This window comes from Gopherus flavomarginatus, chromosome 17, assembly GCF_025201925.1.
Source record: "Gopherus flavomarginatus isolate rGopFla2 chromosome 17, rGopFla2.mat.asm, whole genome shotgun sequence".
NCBI classification, from domain to species: Eukaryota; Metazoa; Chordata; order Testudines; family Testudinidae; genus Gopherus; species Gopherus flavomarginatus.
This window is the reverse complement of record NC_066633.1, coordinates 22,704,010-22,723,427: the sequence shown is the minus strand read 5'-3', so window position 1 is coordinate 22,723,427 and position 19,418 is coordinate 22,704,010. Positions and strand designations below refer to the sequence as shown.

Here is a 19,418-nt window from a genome sequence, read left to right as displayed (position 1 = left end):
CCTGCCTGGGAATAGCCATGGTGCTGCCCTGTCCAGAGGGCAGTGGGGCGGGGTCCCAGGCCTGCAGCACTCGGCTCCTGTGGGCTGGCTCAGAGCAGAGCAGGGAGCCTGCCTGGGGGCTGGCAGGCAGCTGGACCCCTCTGGGCTGGGGCAGTGCCGTGCTCTCTGGAGGCTCTCCAGCCATTGAGACTCTCAGGCCAGAGGGTGAGCGTGGGCCTGGGTGCCGCGGGGGTTCAGGAGACGCAGCCTGTCCCAGGTCCCCCCTTTGCCAGCCAGCCCAGGAGCGGCTCTGCCTGGAGCCAGCCTTAGGGCACTGGCAGAAGGGGTGGGGCGCTGAGAAAGGTCCTGGTGTCACAGTGCCAGCTGCCCACAGGAGATGCACTGGCGCAGTGCAGTGAGAGCCTGCAGGGAGCCAGCCTGTGGCCAGCGTGACTCTGCTGCCCCCTTCTGGGAAAAATGAGGAGTGCTCCTCAGACAGGCCATTGGCCTGTGGCTCCAGTGATAGGGTCTGGGCTCCTAGAGCAGGAGGGGTGACACTCTGTCCCTGTAGTCACCAGGGCCACCAGTGAGCCCAGCACAACCATGGCCCCCCGGCACTGCTCGACACTGGGGGTTTGTTACAAGGTCCACCCTTGCCTGAGAGCTGCACCTTGTCCAACTGGGCAGGGCCCTGGTGTCACGTGCCTGAGCCGAGCTGCAGCTGTGACACCACTGGCTGCCGGAAATGGGCTCCCTGGGCAGTTACCAGGCCACCGCTGCTTTTGCAGGGCAGGATCATAGAATATCAGGGTTGGAAGGGACCTCAGGATGTATCTAGTCCAACCCCCTGCTCAAAGCAGGACCAATCCCCAGACAGATTTTTACCCCAGTTCCCTAAATGGCCCCCTCAAGGACTGAGCTCACAACCCTGGGTTTAGCTGGCCAAGGTTCAAACCACTGAGCTATCCCTCCCCCCAGAAGCTCCTAATGAAGCCTATTTAGTTTTCTTTGAATAGTGGGGAGGAACAGGTTAAACCAGACCAGGGGGAACCCTTGGGGAGGGTTTGCAATCCTTCTGGATGGGATCTCCCAGCCTGGCTCACACGGTTGCTCTGGTTTCTGTCATCCCGTTGTTTCCAGCCCAGCGCCCCCATTCTGTGTATGCCAGGGGAGATCAGCGTGGCTCTGACGCCACCTGCTTTACTGGGGGGCAGGCTGGAATCCCAGGCCAGCCCCAGCAGGGGTCTCCAGTGAAGTTGCTAGGAGCAGTGCAGAGGGGAGAGCCGGGGGTCAGCCTGGTGACTGGCTCCTCATGACCGGCTGGACCCAAGTGCCCCAAGAATGGGCTGTGCCAGGTAGTGCTGTGACCGGACAGTCTCGCGCTGGTGCTGTGGCCTGAACCCCCTGCTGCCCACCCACCACCCCATGCTCAGTGTGGGCAACAAACCCAGCCCGGTCCCAAAGGCCCTGCCTCTGACAGGCCACTCAGGAGAACTGCTGGGTCTGGGTCAGAGACCCCCGTCCTGCTTGCTCAATGCGAGAGCGCCCACTAGTGGGCAACTGTGCTGATCAGCATCGGCATCCTGGTTGGGGGCTATTTCCCAGGGTCTCCTCCCTTCAGCTCTTGGGTGCGGTGGGGCCTATGGCACATCGGGGCAGTGAGCCCTGTGCGTTAGCCAAGCTATCACCACAGCTTAGAGGGGGAGACACAGACAAAATAATAAATAAAAAAACAGAGCCGGGGCAGGGGGCACCATAAGCACCTTCTCCCCACAGCTGCTGCTCGTAGGGCACGACAGTCCCCCCTCCCCGCCGCACCGTTGAGATCTGTTTCTCACGGCTCACTCTGTGCTGTGGGTGCACATGGCAAGGTGAGCACTGCCTGCCCCCCACTGCACTCGCAGCACTGCAAGACCTCTCCCCTGGCTGCCCAGGAGGCGGTGGTGCACAGGCCTCAGCAGCAGCTGCTGCAGGCTGGTCAGTGCCCCTGTGCTCTGCCCCCACAGCTCCTTCCACACCAGATTTGCTCTGGGTGTGTCTGGAGGCAGGAATCAGGGTGGCCACTTGATCTTTCGGTGACTCAGTCAACTGGGCCGGGCAGCTTTTCTGCTGGCTCTGCCCCCTCTGCCTCAGTAGCTGCGTGACAAGGGGGAGAGAGGGGTGAAGGAAGGCAGGATGGCTGGGGCACTCCAAGGCACTCTCAAGAGCCTGAGGGTGACATTCCTTGCCCTGCCCAGATTCCCTGGCATGCCTGTTTATTTCATGGGTCAGTGCCAGCAGACAATAAAGGAAACTGCCCCACTCAGAGCATCTGTCCTTTCCCACCTTCTGATTCCAGCAGCAGCCCAGTTACCCTGCAGACCCCAGCCCAGGGCACCTGCCCCGATCTGACACCCGCCCAGTGGTTCCTGGGGGGGCTGAGGGAGGTCGTGGGGGTGCAGGCCAGGGAGCAGTAATGTAGTCGAGGGGAAATGCGGGGAAACAGAGTCTGCCCACTTCTTATTTGAGGACCATAGAGTTATGCTTGGGGTAGTTTACTCCCTTCTTTTCTTATCGCTGACCCTCCTGGGGACAGTGCAGGGCCTGGGGAACAGCCCCTCACCCTCCAGCTGCTAGCTGCCCCACAGCTCCCAGGCTGGTGTTCCCTGCCTCCAGGCCTCCCAGCTGCCTCCCAGGAGACCGTCAGTGGCTCTGGCCAGCTCCCCGAGCTCTGAGCTTGCTGTACACAGAGATACAGCAGGGTGGATGAGGCCTATCTCCAGCCAGGTGCATTGGCATGAGACGTCACTGCTGCCATGCCACCGGGGAAGCCACTCTTCCTATAGAAGCTGAAGCACATTGTGGTTCCTAATAGGGATGAATTGCTGTGAGGGGCTGACCAAGCCTGGGGCTCAGCCCTGAACGCTGCCGCTGGGGTGGGCACACTCCCCGTCTGAGGGGGCAGGTGTGCAGGAGAAAAGGGAAGAGAGACACCCAGGGCCCTTGTAGCAGCTTGTTTGGGGGTATCTCCTGCCCACTGCTGAGAGGTTTAACAGGGACTAGAAAACCCCATGTAACCTGCCTACGGAGTGCCCTGTAGTGGTAGTTCTAATTATACTACTACTAAGAACAGGAAATGCCTCTTGGACTGCACTACCCCGAATCCTCCACAGGGGGAGGGTGGGGTGTCCCTGTCTGCACATTGCTACCAGAAACCTCGAGGCGTTTTCCTCCCCAAACTCCCAAAGTTCCCTGTCTGCACAGTGTGCACAGGTCCTTTTAACCCTTTTGTGTCTGGTGCCGCAAAGCTCTGTCGCTCCCTTGCCTGCCTGGTGCTGCATTCAGAGGTGGTTGTTTTAAGGCCCCATGGTAGGTGGGAGCTGTGGGACGGTTGGGGCTGAGGTTAGGCTGCTGTCTGCCTTTTGTCTCCATGCGGAAGTGGAGGCTTTCCCGACAATGGAAGGAAACGTTCCCAGGGCTGCAAGTCGCCTGGGTTGCAGTCCCTCGCCAGCGCCGTGGTATTGGAGGGCTGCATTGTTCGGGGCTGATAAGCTCCGGAAGCCCCAGCTTAGAATGGAAGGAAGTCCCGGGGATGCTGGGCTGGGGAGCATGTTCCCACGGTAGGGTCAGACTGCCGGGAATCCTGGAAAGCGCGCACTAGTCCTGCATGGTGCTGCAGCTCTGCAAGCAGGGGATGCTGCTGGGGGAACTGGCTCAGCCAGCCCGCACTGCCCCTGGCCCCGAGGGGGCAGCCTCCATGGCACAGCCCTCGTGCCCAAGCCATGCTGTCTGTCAGTGCGGACGCAGGCATGGCTGAGGTTTGCAGTGTGCTGCAGGCAGTGCTGGAGCTGTGGGCACAGAAGGGCAGGAGACGGACAGCCTGCTTGCTGGGCATTGCCTCCCTCTGGCCCTGAGGCCACGTTTACCCGGTGGCGAGTGCTGCTGGGGCTGCCTTTGTGGGTGCCCAGGGCGAGGCAGCTGGATCCTGGTAGGAGGTCAGGGCTTCCGCAAAGCGAGCCGCCAGAACCAGGGGAAGGTCTGTTCACATGGCCAGGAGGAGCTGAATCCGGCTCAGAGACTGAGACAACTGGCAGGGCTCAGTGGGCCAGAGGCAGGGCAGCAGGGTTGCCAACCCTCCAGGATTGGCCTGGAGTCTCCCAGAATCAGCATCGATCTCCCGGTGACTGTTGAAAGCATTCAGGGAGACTTTAATAGGATATTTTAAGAAAATGAAATTACATCACGTTGGGGGGGAAAATCTCCCGGAATAGCTTCAGTCAGAGGTGGCAACCCTACGCAGGGGTCCACTGGGAGAGGCCAGCTCCCTGTCCCGCCTCTTCTGCCCACAGCCCCACCCACACTCTGCCTCTTCTGCCCACAGCCCCACCCAGGCCCTGCCCTCTCCCCCACTTGGCCCCCCTGCCACCACTTGCTCAGTCCCTTGTCTCCTCCTCCTCCCCTGCAAGCTCCCCCCATCCACCATGTCCAGGGGCGGCTCCAGACACCAGCATGCCAAGCGTGTGCTTGGGGCGGCAAGCCACTGGGGGCGCTCTGCTGGTCGTCGCGAGGGCGGCAGGCAGGCTGCCTTCGGCGGCTTGCCTGCAGAGGGTCCGCTGGTCCCGTGGCTTCGGCGGACCTCCCGCAGGCATGCCTGCGGAGGGTCTGCCAAAGCCGCGGGACCAGCGGACCCTCTGCCTGCCATGCTTGGGGTGGCAAAATGCCTAGAGCCACCCCTGGCCATGTCCCTCCACCCCCACAGGGTGGGGGAAGTGAGGAGGGACGCAGTGGGTGGGGGGGGGGTCTTGAAGGGTCGAGGGGGTGAGGAGGGAGGTAGTTGGTGTGGGGGGTCTCATGGGGATGGGGTGGAGGGAGGAGGGACATGATGAGTGGCAGGGACCTCCGGCGTGGGGGGTGGAGTGGAGGAGAGGAGGGATGGCTGGTGGTGGGGGCCTCGGGGAAAGGGTGGAGCAGGGATGGGAAGAGGCGGAGCGCAGGCCAGGCATACACCAGTGGAGATTTAGGCTCCCCTGGCCTGTTATACCCACCACCCATGTGCAGGGATGCTGCTCTGAAGCTGTTCCAAGATTTTTAGAAACTGCCAGGTCAGGTGCCCCCAGTTCAGTGTTCACTGGGTGGGGAAGGGCTGCACTGCCCCTTCGGAGCATGGGCTTCCCTGTGGCTTTCCGGGTCTACATTGTGAGACCCTCCCTGATGTGCCCACAGCTGTGGCCAGGATCAGGCCCTGGTTCCCAGACTGCCCTTTGGGAAGAGGAGCCACATGGCCCTCCCTGTAGCATGGATTAAGAGCTGCTTCCCAGCAGGGCATGCGGATTCCTAGATTTTCAAGGGCAGAACTGTGCTGTCATCTTTGAATTCGTTATCAATGTGTCCAACCCCAGGCCATCCCCCTCGCCCTGTTAAATATCGGCACGTTAGCTTTGCCTGTCCTCTGGGACTTGCCCCATGTTCCAAAGTCTATTAAAAGTTGCCTCCAGCGATTGGCAGGCAGCTGTTGGTGGGTCCTGCTTAGGCCACGCTGTGGTCCTGATGGCTGGAGCATGGTCAGGCCTCAGGGCTGCTACACTCCATCCCCTGCACCCGTCTGGGCACACACGTTGTTCCGAACGGGACGGCCGCACATTGGTGCTCTGCGCCAAGCTGACTTGCTGAGGGGAGAAAGGCAAAGCCAGCTCCCTGGGAAAGCCCAGCTGATCTTCAGAGAGATCCCCAGGACTTCCAGGGCCCTGAGTGACAGGAGCTCCTGCAGAGGCTGCTGACCCTCAGCAGCATGTGGCGGCTGGGACTTGCCCTAGGTCTGGCTTGGCTGACACCTCCAAGCTCTGCTAGCAGCTGGACCTGCCTCTCCAACCTCCTCACCTGATGCAGCTGCAGGCTCCCCAGGCCCATCTGTGCCCCTGCCTCAAGCTGGGCTGCTGCTGCCCAGGCTTCACATGGGAAGAGCTAAGTAACCAGAACCTGGCCTGGGGCTGAATGGATTTCGCTGGGGAGGAGCCTGCCGCCATGGGGAACCAGGCCCCTTTGATGTATGTGCCTCACTTTGAACACATGGGCCATTGCTTCAGTCTCAGGCAATGGTGCCCAGGCAGAAGAGAGCCCCACTTGGCTCCCCGAGCCCAGGGGAGACAGCAGAGCTGGCAGGTCCTTGTAAACGGAGCCCGTTTGCTCAGGAGTCAGAGATGCTGACCACGGAGCCCGCTCTGAGCAGAGCGCGCTTTGAGCAGCGGATGTGGCCGTGACTCTCTCCCTGTCCCCATGGTGAGCGGGATGGTGTGCATTACCCAGAGCTGGTTTTCTGGGGCAGGAGTTCGTTTCTATTGCAAGCACCCGCGCCAGGCAGAAATAGCCGAGCCGGAACAGGGTGCAGTGGTGAGTTCTCCAGGGTGCCTGCTTTGAAATCGCAGGAATTCTACAATTGGATCTCTTAGACTAGTGCCTGTGCAGCTGGGACCCTTCAGATAGAGACATGTACCAGGCCCCAGTCCTGCTTCTGTTGTCAGCAGTTTTGCCATTGACTCCAAGGGGAGCAGGATTGGGCCTCAGTGTGCTTATTCCAAGGCTAATTTCAATACACGCGATTTCCAGCGGCTGCTGCTCTTGCCTTTACCTCAAGGAGAGGGCAGCAGCACCAGCATCTCCTCTGTCCTTTCTGCCCAGGCTGGGATGAGAAGGGCCCTGCCTCTGGGCATGGTAACGCAGCAGCAGAAAGGATGAGTGGGCTGCTGACACATCTGGACTTCTGCTAGCTTGGCTATGTCTGCACAGACAAGGATGGGCTGAGTGCAAGCTCTGCTTCCGCCATCTCCTTAACACCGTGTACCTGCGGCTGTCACACAGGGCTGGACCTAGGTTCACTGGAGCTTTGGGGCCCCGTTACCCCACCCTGTGGCCATCCTTAACACAAGCCCAGTCCTCTACTTTGCCATGACTATTCGGTTGTTCTGATGGGGGTGAATCTGGCTGGCTGGCCTGTGCGAGACTTTGCAATGAGGCATCTTCTTGGAAAGCTTCGGGGAATGCATCCTTTAGGTTCGGGACCTTTCAGGGCAGAACTGACGGAGGCTGAGCCTGGGAAGCCTGGTTCCTTTGCTCTCCCTGCTCCCCAGTATTTGGATAAGATCAACACACATGGGACCTACAACTCTGCTCATCACGGCTCCCGGTGCTGAAAGGCTAGTCTGGCTGTATGTGATGAAGCTTCTCAGGGGTTAGATACACCTGGCCCAATACTGATACCACGTCCTCCCAGGACTGCAAGAAAGGCTGTCTCCACATATCACTCCAGGGACGGAATGACTCCAATATCTTGCTCATGCAGCAGCCAACCTGGTATCATCAGAAGCCCCCAGCGCTTCTAGGTATGCTGTGATCTTTGCAGCAGGTTCTTGCGGGGAGGAGACAGCAGTCCCTGGTGAGAGAGCAGTGTGGTGTGGAAAAGCCACAGACAGGGTGAAGGGCTGAGCCCCCGCCCAGCCCACAGGAGGTGCACAGACCCACAGAGTGCTTGGCTGTTCCCAGCAACTGTGTTTCAGTGGCTGTCAATTTACCCCTTACTGCAGAGCTGGGTTCGAAAATCTCAGCTTCATGACCCGAGCATACCTCTGAGTCTGCAGACAGCCTGTAACCACAGCACTGACAGCTGTGTCCTGCCCTATAGTGTCAATTGGAGTTAACCAGACCTAATGGCGACTGGTTAAATGTCAGCAATAACTGCTTCACCGCTGATCATTTTAGCAGCAACATCCAGCTAGCATGCTTCTCCCCGGCCTCCCCGGCTGCCCTCTCACAGCCATCTGAACCTCGCTCTCCAGGGGTTTCGGCACACCCAGCACAATCCCTGTGCTGGCTCCTCGGCCTCTCCGCAGAGCACCGGGAGCTGGCAGCATGGCCGGCTCTGGCCCACTAACGGGTCCATTCTGGAGGTAGGGAAGGACTGGCAGTGCCAGTGCCTGCTGGGTCATTCGCTCACTTCCACCTGCTCCTGCCCTTCCTTCCAACGGCAGGACCTGCCCCGGGGCCAGAGGGCTAGGAGGCCTGGCACTTCCCAGGGGGGCTGTTCCAACCTCTGAGGCCTCTCACCTCAGCCCCCCGGTGAAGTTCCTGTGCTGGGAGGTGTGCGTGAGAGATCTTGGGTCTGGCCTGCACCCCAGCTGGGGCCCCTGCGAGCTGGGAGAGGGCTCAGCACACCTGTTGGGGGGTGGGGAGGGAGAGGCCTGTGCCATGGGGAGGTGTCGGGAAGCTTGTTGTAGTGGTGGGATGTGGGGCAGGGACAGTTGTTGGGGGTGTGTGTGTGGCAGAGGCCTGTTGTGTGGGGGATTTCATTTGGGGGGAGGAGGCAGAGGCCTGTTGTGGTGGGGAGTGTCAGGAGGTCTGTTGTGGTGTGGGGGTGGGGCAGAGGCCTGTTGTGTTGGGGGGTGTCAGGAGGCCTGTTGTGGTGTGGGGGTGGGGCAGAGGCCTGTGGTGCAGGGAGGAGTGGGGGGCTCTCTGATGTGTTGTCCCTCCAGTGGCTGGCAGGGGCTGCTGCCATTTTTTGCTGCATGGTTGCCCCTCCCCAGACCAGTCAGTGGGGGCAGAGGGGCTGGTATCCCCAGCCCTGCTCCACCTCCACCCTCTGGGCGCTCCCTGCCAGCCAGCATCGCTCATGGGCAGCCCCTTCCCAGCATGGTGGAAAGGCCTGTGGAGCTGAATAGGGATGAAGCTGGCCGGGTCTGGGCCGGGACTGACCCTGAGAGCGTGACCAGATGAGCTGCGAGCTGTGCTTTGCACCGGCCCGGAGGATACTGGAGCTGGCAGGGACCCTCTCATTGTGCCTCGGACAGCCGTTGCCCCAGGCAGCCTGCACTGTGTGTTTGACCTTGCCCCAGTCCGTGGAGATGGCCCTTGGCCCAACAGCCTTTGCGGCTGGCCAGGGATCTGCACAGAACTCCTGCTCACCTCCCCATGCTCACACGGTCTCTGCTGGCAAAGGCTCCTTCCCCCTGCCTGGCTAGAGGAGCCTCCAGGCCCTGGACCACAGGCCCCAAAAGCCTTGTCAGTGGGAGCAGGAGGCACGTGGTGCCACTCGGGGGCACAGGCACACACTGGCACCATGATGCAGACAGTGTTTTTGTATTTCCCCCTGCAGCTCAGCGGAACAGACAACGAGTGCAGCTGTGAGGATGGGGACGAGGCCTCCTGCAAGAAAAGGAGCAAAAACTTGTAAGTGGCACGTGAGGTCAGGGTCAGAGCGTTGTCCCATCTGTGCTGTGTGGCTGCACTGTCCCCAGGATGCCACTCAGGTCTTACACTGTGATTGGGAAGGGAGCCTGGTCTGTCTGTGTTTGAAATAACGAGGCTGTGCTCTGTCCGGGCTGGATCACTGGTGGGCCAGACAGAACTCTGTGCAGTTGTATGACCATCGCTTCCTTGCCCTCAGTAACACGATAGGAAGAGAGTGGTAAGGACAGAACACAGTAAGATCTCCCTTTAGATTGGTAGCTAAAGTCTGACTATCCTTGAAGGAAACTGAACCTCCCCCAGGATGTGTATGGGAGTGCATACTGGAGGCAGCATGCAGGGCCAGTAGCAAACAGCTAGGGTAAGAATGGAAGATGTTAGGGGCTCATTTCTTTCTTGATGGGTTTCTTATAGGCCCTCTTGCTGCTGGGGCCCCTGGAACACAGGATTCCCTGGGCTGCAGGGAAGTGGAGGTCAGCAAGAGGACATTTAGAGTGAGTGAAACTTGAGCTGGGGGCCTCCTTCCTGCTGGCCCCATGCAGGGAGAGGAGCAAGGAAGCTTGCAGCTGCTGCTGTTTAATATCCCAGGAAGGATCCAAGCCTGTAAGAACTGCTAAGGAAGGACTCCCAGCCGTGAATCCTCTGACTGAACAGAAGAATGAGGCCAGCGAAGGAAGCTAACCAGGCTGGTCCTTTCTAACTGCTCAGATTTGGTCTGTGCTGACCCTCTCTCTTTTCCTTCCACGAATGGTTGAACTTGCGAGACTGTTCTAAACCAGATTTGGTCTGTGCTGACCTTTGGCTGTGTCTAGAACTGAAACCCAAACCCACCCCCTCCCCCCACCCACACACCTTCCTTTTCAGGTTTGCAGCCATGCTGCAAGCCGAGCTGTAAGTGTTACACGTCACACAGGTGTGCCCTGAGTGTGCACCCTTGCACAGAAACATTGGTTACAGATCTAGTTCTTACATGTGCAGACAGAGTGCTGTGGGAAAAGAAGCCTAGGAAGCACCTACGATCATCACTGTTACAGGTTTGCTTTGGGAAAACTGCCTTGCATTTGAAAAGCAAAGGTGTGACCAGAAGCACATCATAACAACAGCCTGGCAAATGGGCTCTGTCCTCCTTAACCATCACTTGAGGCAGCCACAGAAACCTGGGGGGCGAGCAGGGAGGTATTATTGTCCTATAAAAATAGGTGCCAAGTGTGGTGTGGATGGAAAGCTACTGTGTAAACAGCCACAGGTGGAGCAGTTATGTGCCTGGTTACAGGATGTGTGTACATCAGGTGGCTGACGCAGCCGTAAGGGATCACTTCATAATGGGCAGTGCACTTATCCCAGGGGTGCCCATCTCTTTGCAGGGCCCCCGGAGGTAGGGAAGCATCAACAGCCACCGGACACTGCTTCCTCCCATGCCGGCTTGGCTAGTTTGTGCAGCGTGGTTTAAATAGAGCGGTACAAGGGAGGGCCAGCAGGGGGCAATGTTGCCACATGGGCGGGCAAGCAGGCACTGCAGGGGAAGGGTTCAGGGTTTTGCATTTTTGATTCTTTCCTCCTGAGAGTTGAATTTAAAGCCAGTCCGTCCCAACCCGCTTTTCGTGCTCCCGCTCTGCGGGCAGAGCGACGGGACCTTGCACCGCCGCTCGCACAGGCTGCGACAGGCCAGCTCAGAGGAGCGCGGCTGGGAAGGAAGACGCGGATTCAGACTAGCGAAGTTCCCCGTTTGAGACGGGTCTCAAGGGCAGCTGCAGAGCCCTGTATCTGCTCCTCACCTTGGGACAATAGGGGACAGCGGCGGATTCATGGTAGAGCGGCTCAGCGCTGTGCTGCCCTGCTATTGGCTGAGCCACTTGTTTGCAGTCAGGCCATGTGGAGTATTTCTGGTGCCTGCAGCTGAGAGCTGGCACTCTGCTCTCTTCCCCAGACCAGGGCACACCTCCAGCCATCGCTCGCCCACTGACGCCTCCCAATGTACCACACCATGGTGGACTTTTCAGAAAAGTACCTGGAAAGGTAGGATTTCTTACCCGGTTGTGGGTGGTGGCCCAGAGCCCTGGAGGGCGGAGGAATTGATGTGATGCTGTTTGCTGTGGTCTTTGTGTGGGTGCTGGAGGTGGCATTGCAGCAGTGCCAGGCAGGCTGGCATGCAGTTGTGGCTGCACTGCATGGGCATTGAGAGATGGGTATAGAGCTGCTGTGAGGAGCTGAAAGGCGCCCAGGCAATGAGAATCTCCGACCTTCTCTCTTTTTCTTCCACGAATGGTTGAACTTGCGAGACTGTCCTGAACCAGAATATCCAGGGCATGGCTGCTTCTAGGCCCTCGTGGTTTTGAAAAGAGTTTTCTTACAAGTTGTCAGTTTTGCTGCTATGTTCCATAAGGAAAATAATCCACTGGGGACCGGCAGCTCAGTTCTGTGGATTTCTCCAGCTGATGCAGCCTTGGTGATGGTGAGGGCTGTTTCTGTTGTGTGTTTGCAGTTATGTGCAAGGAAAACAAAGGACAGTTGTCTCTTGCAGTTAATAAATGTGGAATCTCATCAGGTGTTGTTTCTTTGCATGTGATCGATAGAAAAGTCACCTGGAGCTGTCTGGAACTGCTTAGTCTCAGGCAGGAGATACAGAGCTGTTTATAGCCAGAGATTTGCACTATGCTGATATGTAGGTATTTGTGCATGGTTATGTTCACGTGCTCTCTGTATGTGTCCTTGTAAATACCAGAGTGCTTGTAACCTTCTCAAGTACACTGCCAGTGCAAACAGCAGGGGATGGTTTTGCAGAGGAATAACCACTGAGTTGCTAAGTTAAGAACATGGCTACAATTGTGGGTTTGAGATGTGTAGGGATGTGTGGCTCTCTCTTGGAAAACGGCACTCAGGCATTAGCATTCCTGGGAGTGCTGTAATAGGAGACAGATGGCATTTGAGGGCTAGATTCCTTGTTTAGACCCTGTTTTCCCACGTTGCTTTCTGACTGATACTTGGCAACGGACAACCAGCGTCCGAGTCACTGCCCAGCCTTGGCCACTGCGAGTTCCTTTCAGCAAGGCGCTGAGCACTCTAACCTCAATCCAGCAAAGTATTTAAACATGTGCCTAACTTTAGGTGCCTGACAAGGCGCTTTGAAGTCAATGGAACATCACAGGAGCTTAAAGCCAAGTATGCACGTACATGTGTGGCTGGCTCGGGGCCCGAATGCGCAGCACCTTGTAGGGCTGAGCGCTAAGCCACCTGTCATTCAGACAAGAGAACCATTTTCCAGGAGAGTCTCTTCTCCGAGCCCCTGTCCTGGGGTGGAGAGCCTGTGGATTGGATGGTGACCAGGTCCCCAGCAAGCCATTCTGCGCCATGGTGCCCTGAGCATTGGATTCTCTCTTCCATTGCCTAGCCACTCTCCGCAGTGACTGGGCAGATGTGCTGCTGCTTAGTGGCCACTGTCCTGCGCTGACCCATTCGCAGCCTGGGGAGTCCCCAACTGCACAGCTAGACGCCTGCGCCATAGTCAGGGCTTGGGAGACTCTGGGAAGAGGGAATGTGTCTAGGACAGCTCAGGAGATACGGTGCCGATGGGCACTGTGCAGAGCCCTCGGACAGAACACACAGCCCTGGCTCCAGCTTGTTATCTGCATGGGACAAAGACATACCTTGGGCCTTGTCAGGAGGGCAGGCAGGTGGCAGAGAAATGGATGGGGAAAGTGTCACAAGGGCCTGGATCTCCTCCACTGGCAGGGACAGCCATTGCTTCGGCCCAACAGTCCCCTCCTGGGCCACACTGCAAGTCAGACCCACCCCCAGGGCCGCGCAGTGTGCCACGTGACCGGGCTGTGCTGGTGCTGCTGGGCCTGGAGATCACCCACTCCATGCCCTACCCAGCATGGCTACGTGGGCCTGTCAGCTTTAAGCAGACAGCCCAGCAGTTGTTGGCTAAAGCCTGTTCAGCTGAAGGCAGCCTTGGCCTTAGTTTAGAAACTACCAATCAGTGGTTTGTGTAAATGGCTGCCGAAGTCCCCTCTGGCCTTCCCAGGGCAGAACATCTGTAAAGACCTGTGGCCCGTGCACAGCTTGGGGCTTTCCTTGGCTCTCTCCCATGGGGAGGTTGCACAGAATCAGAGAATATCAGAGTGGGAAGGGACCTCAGGAGGCGTCTGGTCCAACCCCCTGCTCAAAGCAGGACCAACCCCAACAAATCACATTGCACATGGAATGAACAGCTGGCAGGGTTAGCTGTTTTCCCTAGCCAAGTCCAGCAGTTCTGTCCTCCCTGTGATCAGCCCAGCACCACGGTGAGCCGAGCCCCTACCTGCCCTGAGGACTTGGGGCAAGTCGATATCTGAGTAAGGGCAGCAAGCTCAGGCCCTTTTACCCAGATCTTGGCTGCACCAAAGCCCTTGTGGTGCTCTCGCTGGAGGCTAACGCCACATCTACATCGATGTCTCTGCCTGTTCCGGTGCAGGGCCCTGTGCTTTGCCAGCTGTCTGGTGCCCCAGCATTCCTGAGGATGCCTGCACTCTATAAATAGCTCCTCGTAAATCCCTGACTGCCTTTCCCTGCTCCGGCAGAGCCCCACTGTCCTGTCCTGCTTCTGGGCTGCTTTCCACCTTCCTTTGGTTGCCACAGCAACCGGCTGCGGAGTCGCCAGGCAGAGCTGCAGCCCCGGTGCAGGGCTGTGCGCAGCTGGAGCGCGGCCGATGCCCTGACTCACACATGCCGCAGTCACTCCACGGAGCGCTCCCCGTTCCTCCAGCCCGGTCCCTCCCACTTCCTGACTCGCTGGCCCCGGGCGAGAGCGCAGCGCAGCTCAGCGCAGAGCTCCTGCAGCCTCTGGCCAGGCAGGTCACTGCGCTCCAGGCTCAGAGTCCCTCTGTGGGCTCGCTGCCTGGAGCAGGGGACACAGCCATGCCCTTCCTCCGAGACCTCTCCAAGCCCCAGCCCCTGGAATTCCACTCAGACATGCTGCTGGCCATGCCCCGGCCACGCAGTGGGAACCTGCCGCGCCGGCACACCATGAAGGAGTAGGTGGTGGCGTGCGCTGGGCGAGCGCAGGGACATGCTAAGGGAGGGCTGGCCCCTGGCTGCTCCGTCTCTCCTGCCTTGGGCCATGCGGGAAGCTCTCGCACTGTGCCCTAAAGTTGCTCAAGTTCTTGACCAGTCAGCCACCCTCTGGCAGCAGGCTCCCGAAACAACTGCCTTGCGTGAGAGCATGGGGCTGCTGCTGTCCCCAGCCCTCACCACCCTGGGCACTAAAACCTGCTCTTCTCTCTAGGGCCAAAGACATGAAGAACCGACTGGGGATATTTCGACGGCGAAACGAGTCTCCAGGAGCCAACCCCATCAGCAAGCTGGACAAAGCAATGAAATCCCTCAAGTAGGTACTGGTGGTGGGAGGCACTGGGCTGCCAGAGCTGCTCCGCTGGGCCCTCTGTGAGTGGGGGGGAGGGGGTGCCTGCAGGCAGCACTGTGACACCTCCACACCACAGGGGGTTAGAATCCAGGCTGCCATGGGAGCAGCCGCACTGACCAGGTGTCCCCAGGACACCCAGCACCCGGCCAGGAGGGCAGGAACAGCCCCACTGCCCCGAGTCCCAGGCCATATCCTGACCTAGAGGGCTGGATTTTTAACTTTTGTGCTCTGAGTGAAGCCACAAGGGCCGAGTGGGTGCCAGCTGCTGTCCCCCGCCCATGGCAGCAGGGGGCAGGCTGCCTTGGCTAGCGAAAAGCTCTAGATGTTAAGGCCCCAATGGACAAGTCTGACCATCGGGTCTGACCTCCTGCCTCACCCAGGCCAGAGAACCTCCCCCAGCGCATCCTGCTCCAAGCCCCATGACCTGTGGCTGAGCTACCACACAGTTTCCGAAAGCTTCGGCACAGCTGCCCCTCATGGATGATTGCCCAGCCATCAGCTCAGGGCATTACGCAGGATCTGTGAGCCGGGAGGGACCGTGGCCCCTGCACAGCGCCTCCTGGGTAACCCCTCAGAGAACAACTCCTTCTCCTGCCCTGCTCACTCATGGCAGGGCTCCCCAGGAGATACTGTCTGTGCTCAAAGCCCTGGCTTGGGAGGGCTGGTCCCTGCTGTCCCAGGCTCAGTGCAGAGTGACTGAGAGCTGGTCCAGCGGTTGCTAACACCTGGAATTGAGCTCCCTCGCTGAGCCCAGTCTGGGGCACGAGACACGCAGGAGGACCCAACCTGCCACCAGAGCACAATTGTGTCTGATTCTCTTCTGCCCTGCTCTGGGGGCAGAGCACCTCACCAGCAGCCCATTGTCTGAGCCTGAGGCTGGGCTGAGACAGGGCGGAGAGAGGCTGCTTAGCTCTCACCTGCTCAAAGCTATCGCCTGGCTGGGGGGTGCGGAGGCTGAGTCTCTGCATGCTGGGGACAGGGTGGTGATGTCTGGGTGTCAGTGCAGCTGCTGCTGTTCAGCCAGCGTGGGCAGCCCAGGAGCCAAGAGCACGAATTTGCCTTTCCAACAAACAGCCCCTTCCATTGCAGGCCGACCCCGGAGGAAGCTCTCAAGTGGGGGGAATCTCTCGAGAAACTGCTGCTGCACAAATGTAAGTGTTTGCTGCCCCTCTCCCCCCCAGGGTTCAGGGGGTCACGTGCCAGCCCTGAGCTCTCCGCTGGCAGAGCAGGATTGTCTGGCTCTGGCCTCATGCTTCAAGAGTGTGATTCCCTCTGGGGGTTCCCACACCAAGCGTTCGGCATGGGGCTGAGGCACTCCCCTTCCCTCTGGTCCCTGTGGGGCTGGGAAGCAGGCCAGGCCATGGGGGGCACCGTGTTCTCGAGGGACAGCACTCCAATTCCAGCCGAATGAGCCAAGTAATTTCTTTGGAGAAATGGCAGTGCTAGAAATTCCAACTCCTCCCTTCACAGGCCGGTCGGGCTGTGTCCCAGTGCTGGGGGAGATGGGTGTTACTGGATGGTTTGGGAGTGACAGGGTCTGTGGGTCCTGTGATCTGTGCCCAGCTCTGTCCCCCTCCACTCTGTGTCTCAGGTTCTCTTCCGGAACAGGAGACAGGGATATCTCTCCATCTCCTGTCGGAGTTGGGAGGGGAGGTCAGTAAAGTGTGAAAAGCACTTTGAGAAGCTTGGATGGAAGGTGCTCAAGGAATGCAAACTCCTGCCATTTCCTGCCCTAAAATGGTGTCACAGCCACAGAACAGTCCCTGCGTTCCACCCCAGAGGTGGCTGCATTTCCACATACACGCACCTACAGACACTGCACCTCCCGCCCCACAGTGCTGGCATGGGGTGGGCCCTCTCAGCTGAAGACACTGTCTGATGAAAGGAGGCCCCTCTCTCTGGGCTCAGAGGAGATGCTTGTTGCTGTGATACCTGGCTGAGAGCTGGCCATAGTGAATGTTACCGCCTGTGACCCAGCTCCCTGTCGACATGGAGCGGATCAGGCTGATGCTCAGACCCGTCTGCGGTTCTCCGCTCTGAGATGTTGCACTTGCCCCTGTGCAGCGTGGCAGCCTGATAGCACTAGTGAGGGGACTGCTCCAGGGACACGCAGCGTGCTTCTCACATTGGAGCAGCTGCAGCCGCAGCCTTCCTGTCCCTGGCAGAACTTTAGGGGGGCAGGAGACATTACAACTGACTCCCAGCCCTTCCCCAGTTCTCCGGCTGCAGTAGCATTTCCAGCTCAGAGTGTAGACATCAGGTGGAGGGACTGGAATGGAGCATGTCTCCCCAGGCATCTGTTTCCCTCAGGGCAGAGGGAAGAGTTTGACAGGAGGGGGTGTCAGTGGGATCCCAGAGGGGCTGTGCTTTCTGAGGGTGCCTGGCAGAGGCTGGCTGCTGGGGCCTGGCAGTAGAGCCATGTCTCTGCTCCCCACAGATGGGCTGGCTGCCTTCCGGGCTTTCCTGCGGACAGAGTTCAGCGAGGAGAACCTGGAGTTCTGGCTTGCGTGCGAGGAGTACAAGAAGATCAAATCCCAGTCCAAGATGGTATCCAAGGCCAAGAAGATCTTTGCTGAGTACATTGCTATCCAGTCATGCAAAGAGGTAACAGGGCGTGTCTGCTGCACCCGGGGAGGGGCGGTTCCCAGCTCTGTATTCTACACAGCACAGACGCTGCTCAGGGCCCTGGTGCAGCTCACTGCCATGCCGAGGCCCCATGATGCCAGCTGTCAGAAGGGCAGAGAACACAGGGGACCATGCAGTCGGGGGGACTGCATGCTGGGAGATGAAGAGGCGCCAGTTGGTGCCCGCTCTGATACTGGCCAGTGCCCCATGGCAGGCGTGAGGCCCTGAGGGAAGGAAATGGGCATTTGTGCAGTCTGAGGCTGTGGCTGGCTTCAGGGTGGACTTGAATTCCAGGGAGCCTCAGGTTGCCGATAAACACCCACACTGGCCAGAGGGTAGCGTCCAAAAACATCCATGGCCTGATGTCAGTGCTGCCAAGTCAGCTTGGGGGGGCTGGTCCTTAGTAGCACCTTGTCACCCTGTAAAGTGCTGCTGGTGGCTGGGAGGTGCCCTAATGACACCCATTAAATGATCGCTCATGGCTCCCGTTTCGGAGAGATCCAATGCCTGGTTTGTGCCTGGGTCTGCCCCTGCCGAAACCCTTCCCAAGTGGGTGATAGTGCCCTTTGGAACGGAGACTGGGTGATGCGTAGGCCAGGCTGGAAAGGCTGCAGCACCTGCTGTTGCTCACCAGTGAGAGCCAGGTGTCTGCTGTGCACGGCTATATGGGAATGTAGCTGACAGGGACTGTCCCTTGTTCCTCTGCAGGTAAACCTGGACTCCTACACACGGGAGCACACCAAAGAGAACCTGCAGACCATTACCCGGAGCTGCTTCGACCTCGCTCAGAAACGGATCTATGGGCTTATGGAGAAGGACTCTTACCCCCGCTTCCTCCGCTCGGAGTTGTATTTAGACATAATTAACCAGAAGAAATCCAGCCCCCCACTGTAGATCCCAAGGACTCTGTCTGGGGCAGACTGGGAGCTGTATGTTTACATGAATTCGACTGGGGCGGTCTTCCCTGAGCTGGACGAGGGGAGCATGCCTTTCTGCTGGGATTCACACCCATGGAAACCATATTTCTGTAGTGAACGGACGCGTGAACACGCAAAGGCAGAGAGCTAGAGGCCAAGGGGGCTGGAGAGCCGAGCAGTCTGGTACTGTTCCATTGTACCGTTCCTCAGGATCTCGCCATCTCACCGGTACGACGCCCTTTGCCGTGGCTCGGGGGTGAGTTTTAGCCAGGAGGGAAGCTCCCATGAGACTACTGTGAAGCACTGGCCTGAGCTTTGTCTTTTGTTTTTGGGGGTAATAAGTCGGTGGGCAGTGATGCTTTGGGGCAAGGGGAAACCAGCAAGAACCGGCTTCTTGCCTCAACAAGAGACACTGAACTGGACCAAACCCCTTTCCGTGGCGTTGCCGTGCTCCCCTGGTCCTGCAGAACTCACACTTGGCCCTGATCACGGGGCAGAACAGCACTTCCTTTGTCTGTGTGTGGCCATGCGCCCCTCAAGCAGCGAGAGCCAGTTCCTCCCCAACGCCACCTCTCGGTTTATTTATTGACCTCCTGTAGCTGGACACATTGCTGTGTGATAGGAACTCCTTGCATCCTTTCCTTTGTTAATTTACAAGTGCAATATTTCCACGTGTCTTGGAGTCCTGTGGTGGAATGGACGCCATCTCTTCTGAGTGTGTACAACATTTTCTAACTCGGTGGGTTTGATTTGAAAACTCAGTGCTCCTAGCAGCAGGCCGCTGGGAGAGCCTGGGTATATATATAGTTTCGTGACAACGGAGGGTTTGATTGTGTAGATAAACAACTGTGTGAATCAGACACTCTCACTGCTCTGATAACGATGTCGTGGTCCGGGAAATGCAGCTTAGTGCCGGATCTGACGGAGTTGGACAGAATGCCTTGCGTCTAAGTGCCCGGTTTACAATGCAAAGCATCTCTGCAGCTAACAAAAACATGTTGAGGTCATGGTTATAGTGTAAATAAAAGGAGAATATAATTTCTTGTACCTGCCTTTTCTTCATGGGTTGTTTCTTTAAGCAGCTGGCCAGTGTGATATGAACTGGGACCACAAACCCAGGCAAGCCTGCTCTCCTTGCCCAAACAATGGCTTCAAAGCCAGTAGGGCTGAGTTTCCTCAAACGAGAAGTTCCTCCAGGAAGGACCCACTAGTGTTTCCGCCCAAAGAAAAGTCAGCAAAAAATCTTGTTCCATAAAACTCAGCATCCTTTCCATAGGTGTGAA

At 58.3% G+C, this 19,418-nt stretch overlaps 1 protein-coding gene across 12 annotated transcripts in view; it reads left to right on the top strand.

Moving 5' to 3' along the window:
- The window catches only part of RGS3 (regulator of G protein signaling 3), a 212,264-nt gene extending 193,084 nt beyond the window's left edge, over positions 1–19,180 (top strand). For 10 of the 12 annotated variants that reach the window (XM_050926322.1, XM_050926323.1, XM_050926324.1 and 7 more), the window contains 5 exons: positions 9,101–9,174; positions 14,456–14,557; positions 15,683–15,744; positions 17,031–17,197; positions 17,927–19,180. In XM_050926322.1, the coding sequence (XP_050782279.1) occupies positions 9,101–9,174; positions 14,456–14,557; positions 15,683–15,744; positions 17,031–17,197; positions 17,927–18,112 (591 nt within the window). In that variant the 3' untranslated portion in view covers positions 18,113–19,180. Of the gene's footprint in view, positions 1–9,100; positions 9,175–10,746; positions 11,209–13,849; positions 14,205–14,455; positions 14,558–15,682; positions 15,745–17,030; positions 17,198–17,926 lie in introns of those variants that run through there. The other 2 variants (XM_050926334.1, XM_050926333.1) reach the window with 2 other exon arrangements.
- The last annotated feature ends 238 nt before the right edge of the window (positions 19,181–19,418 follow it).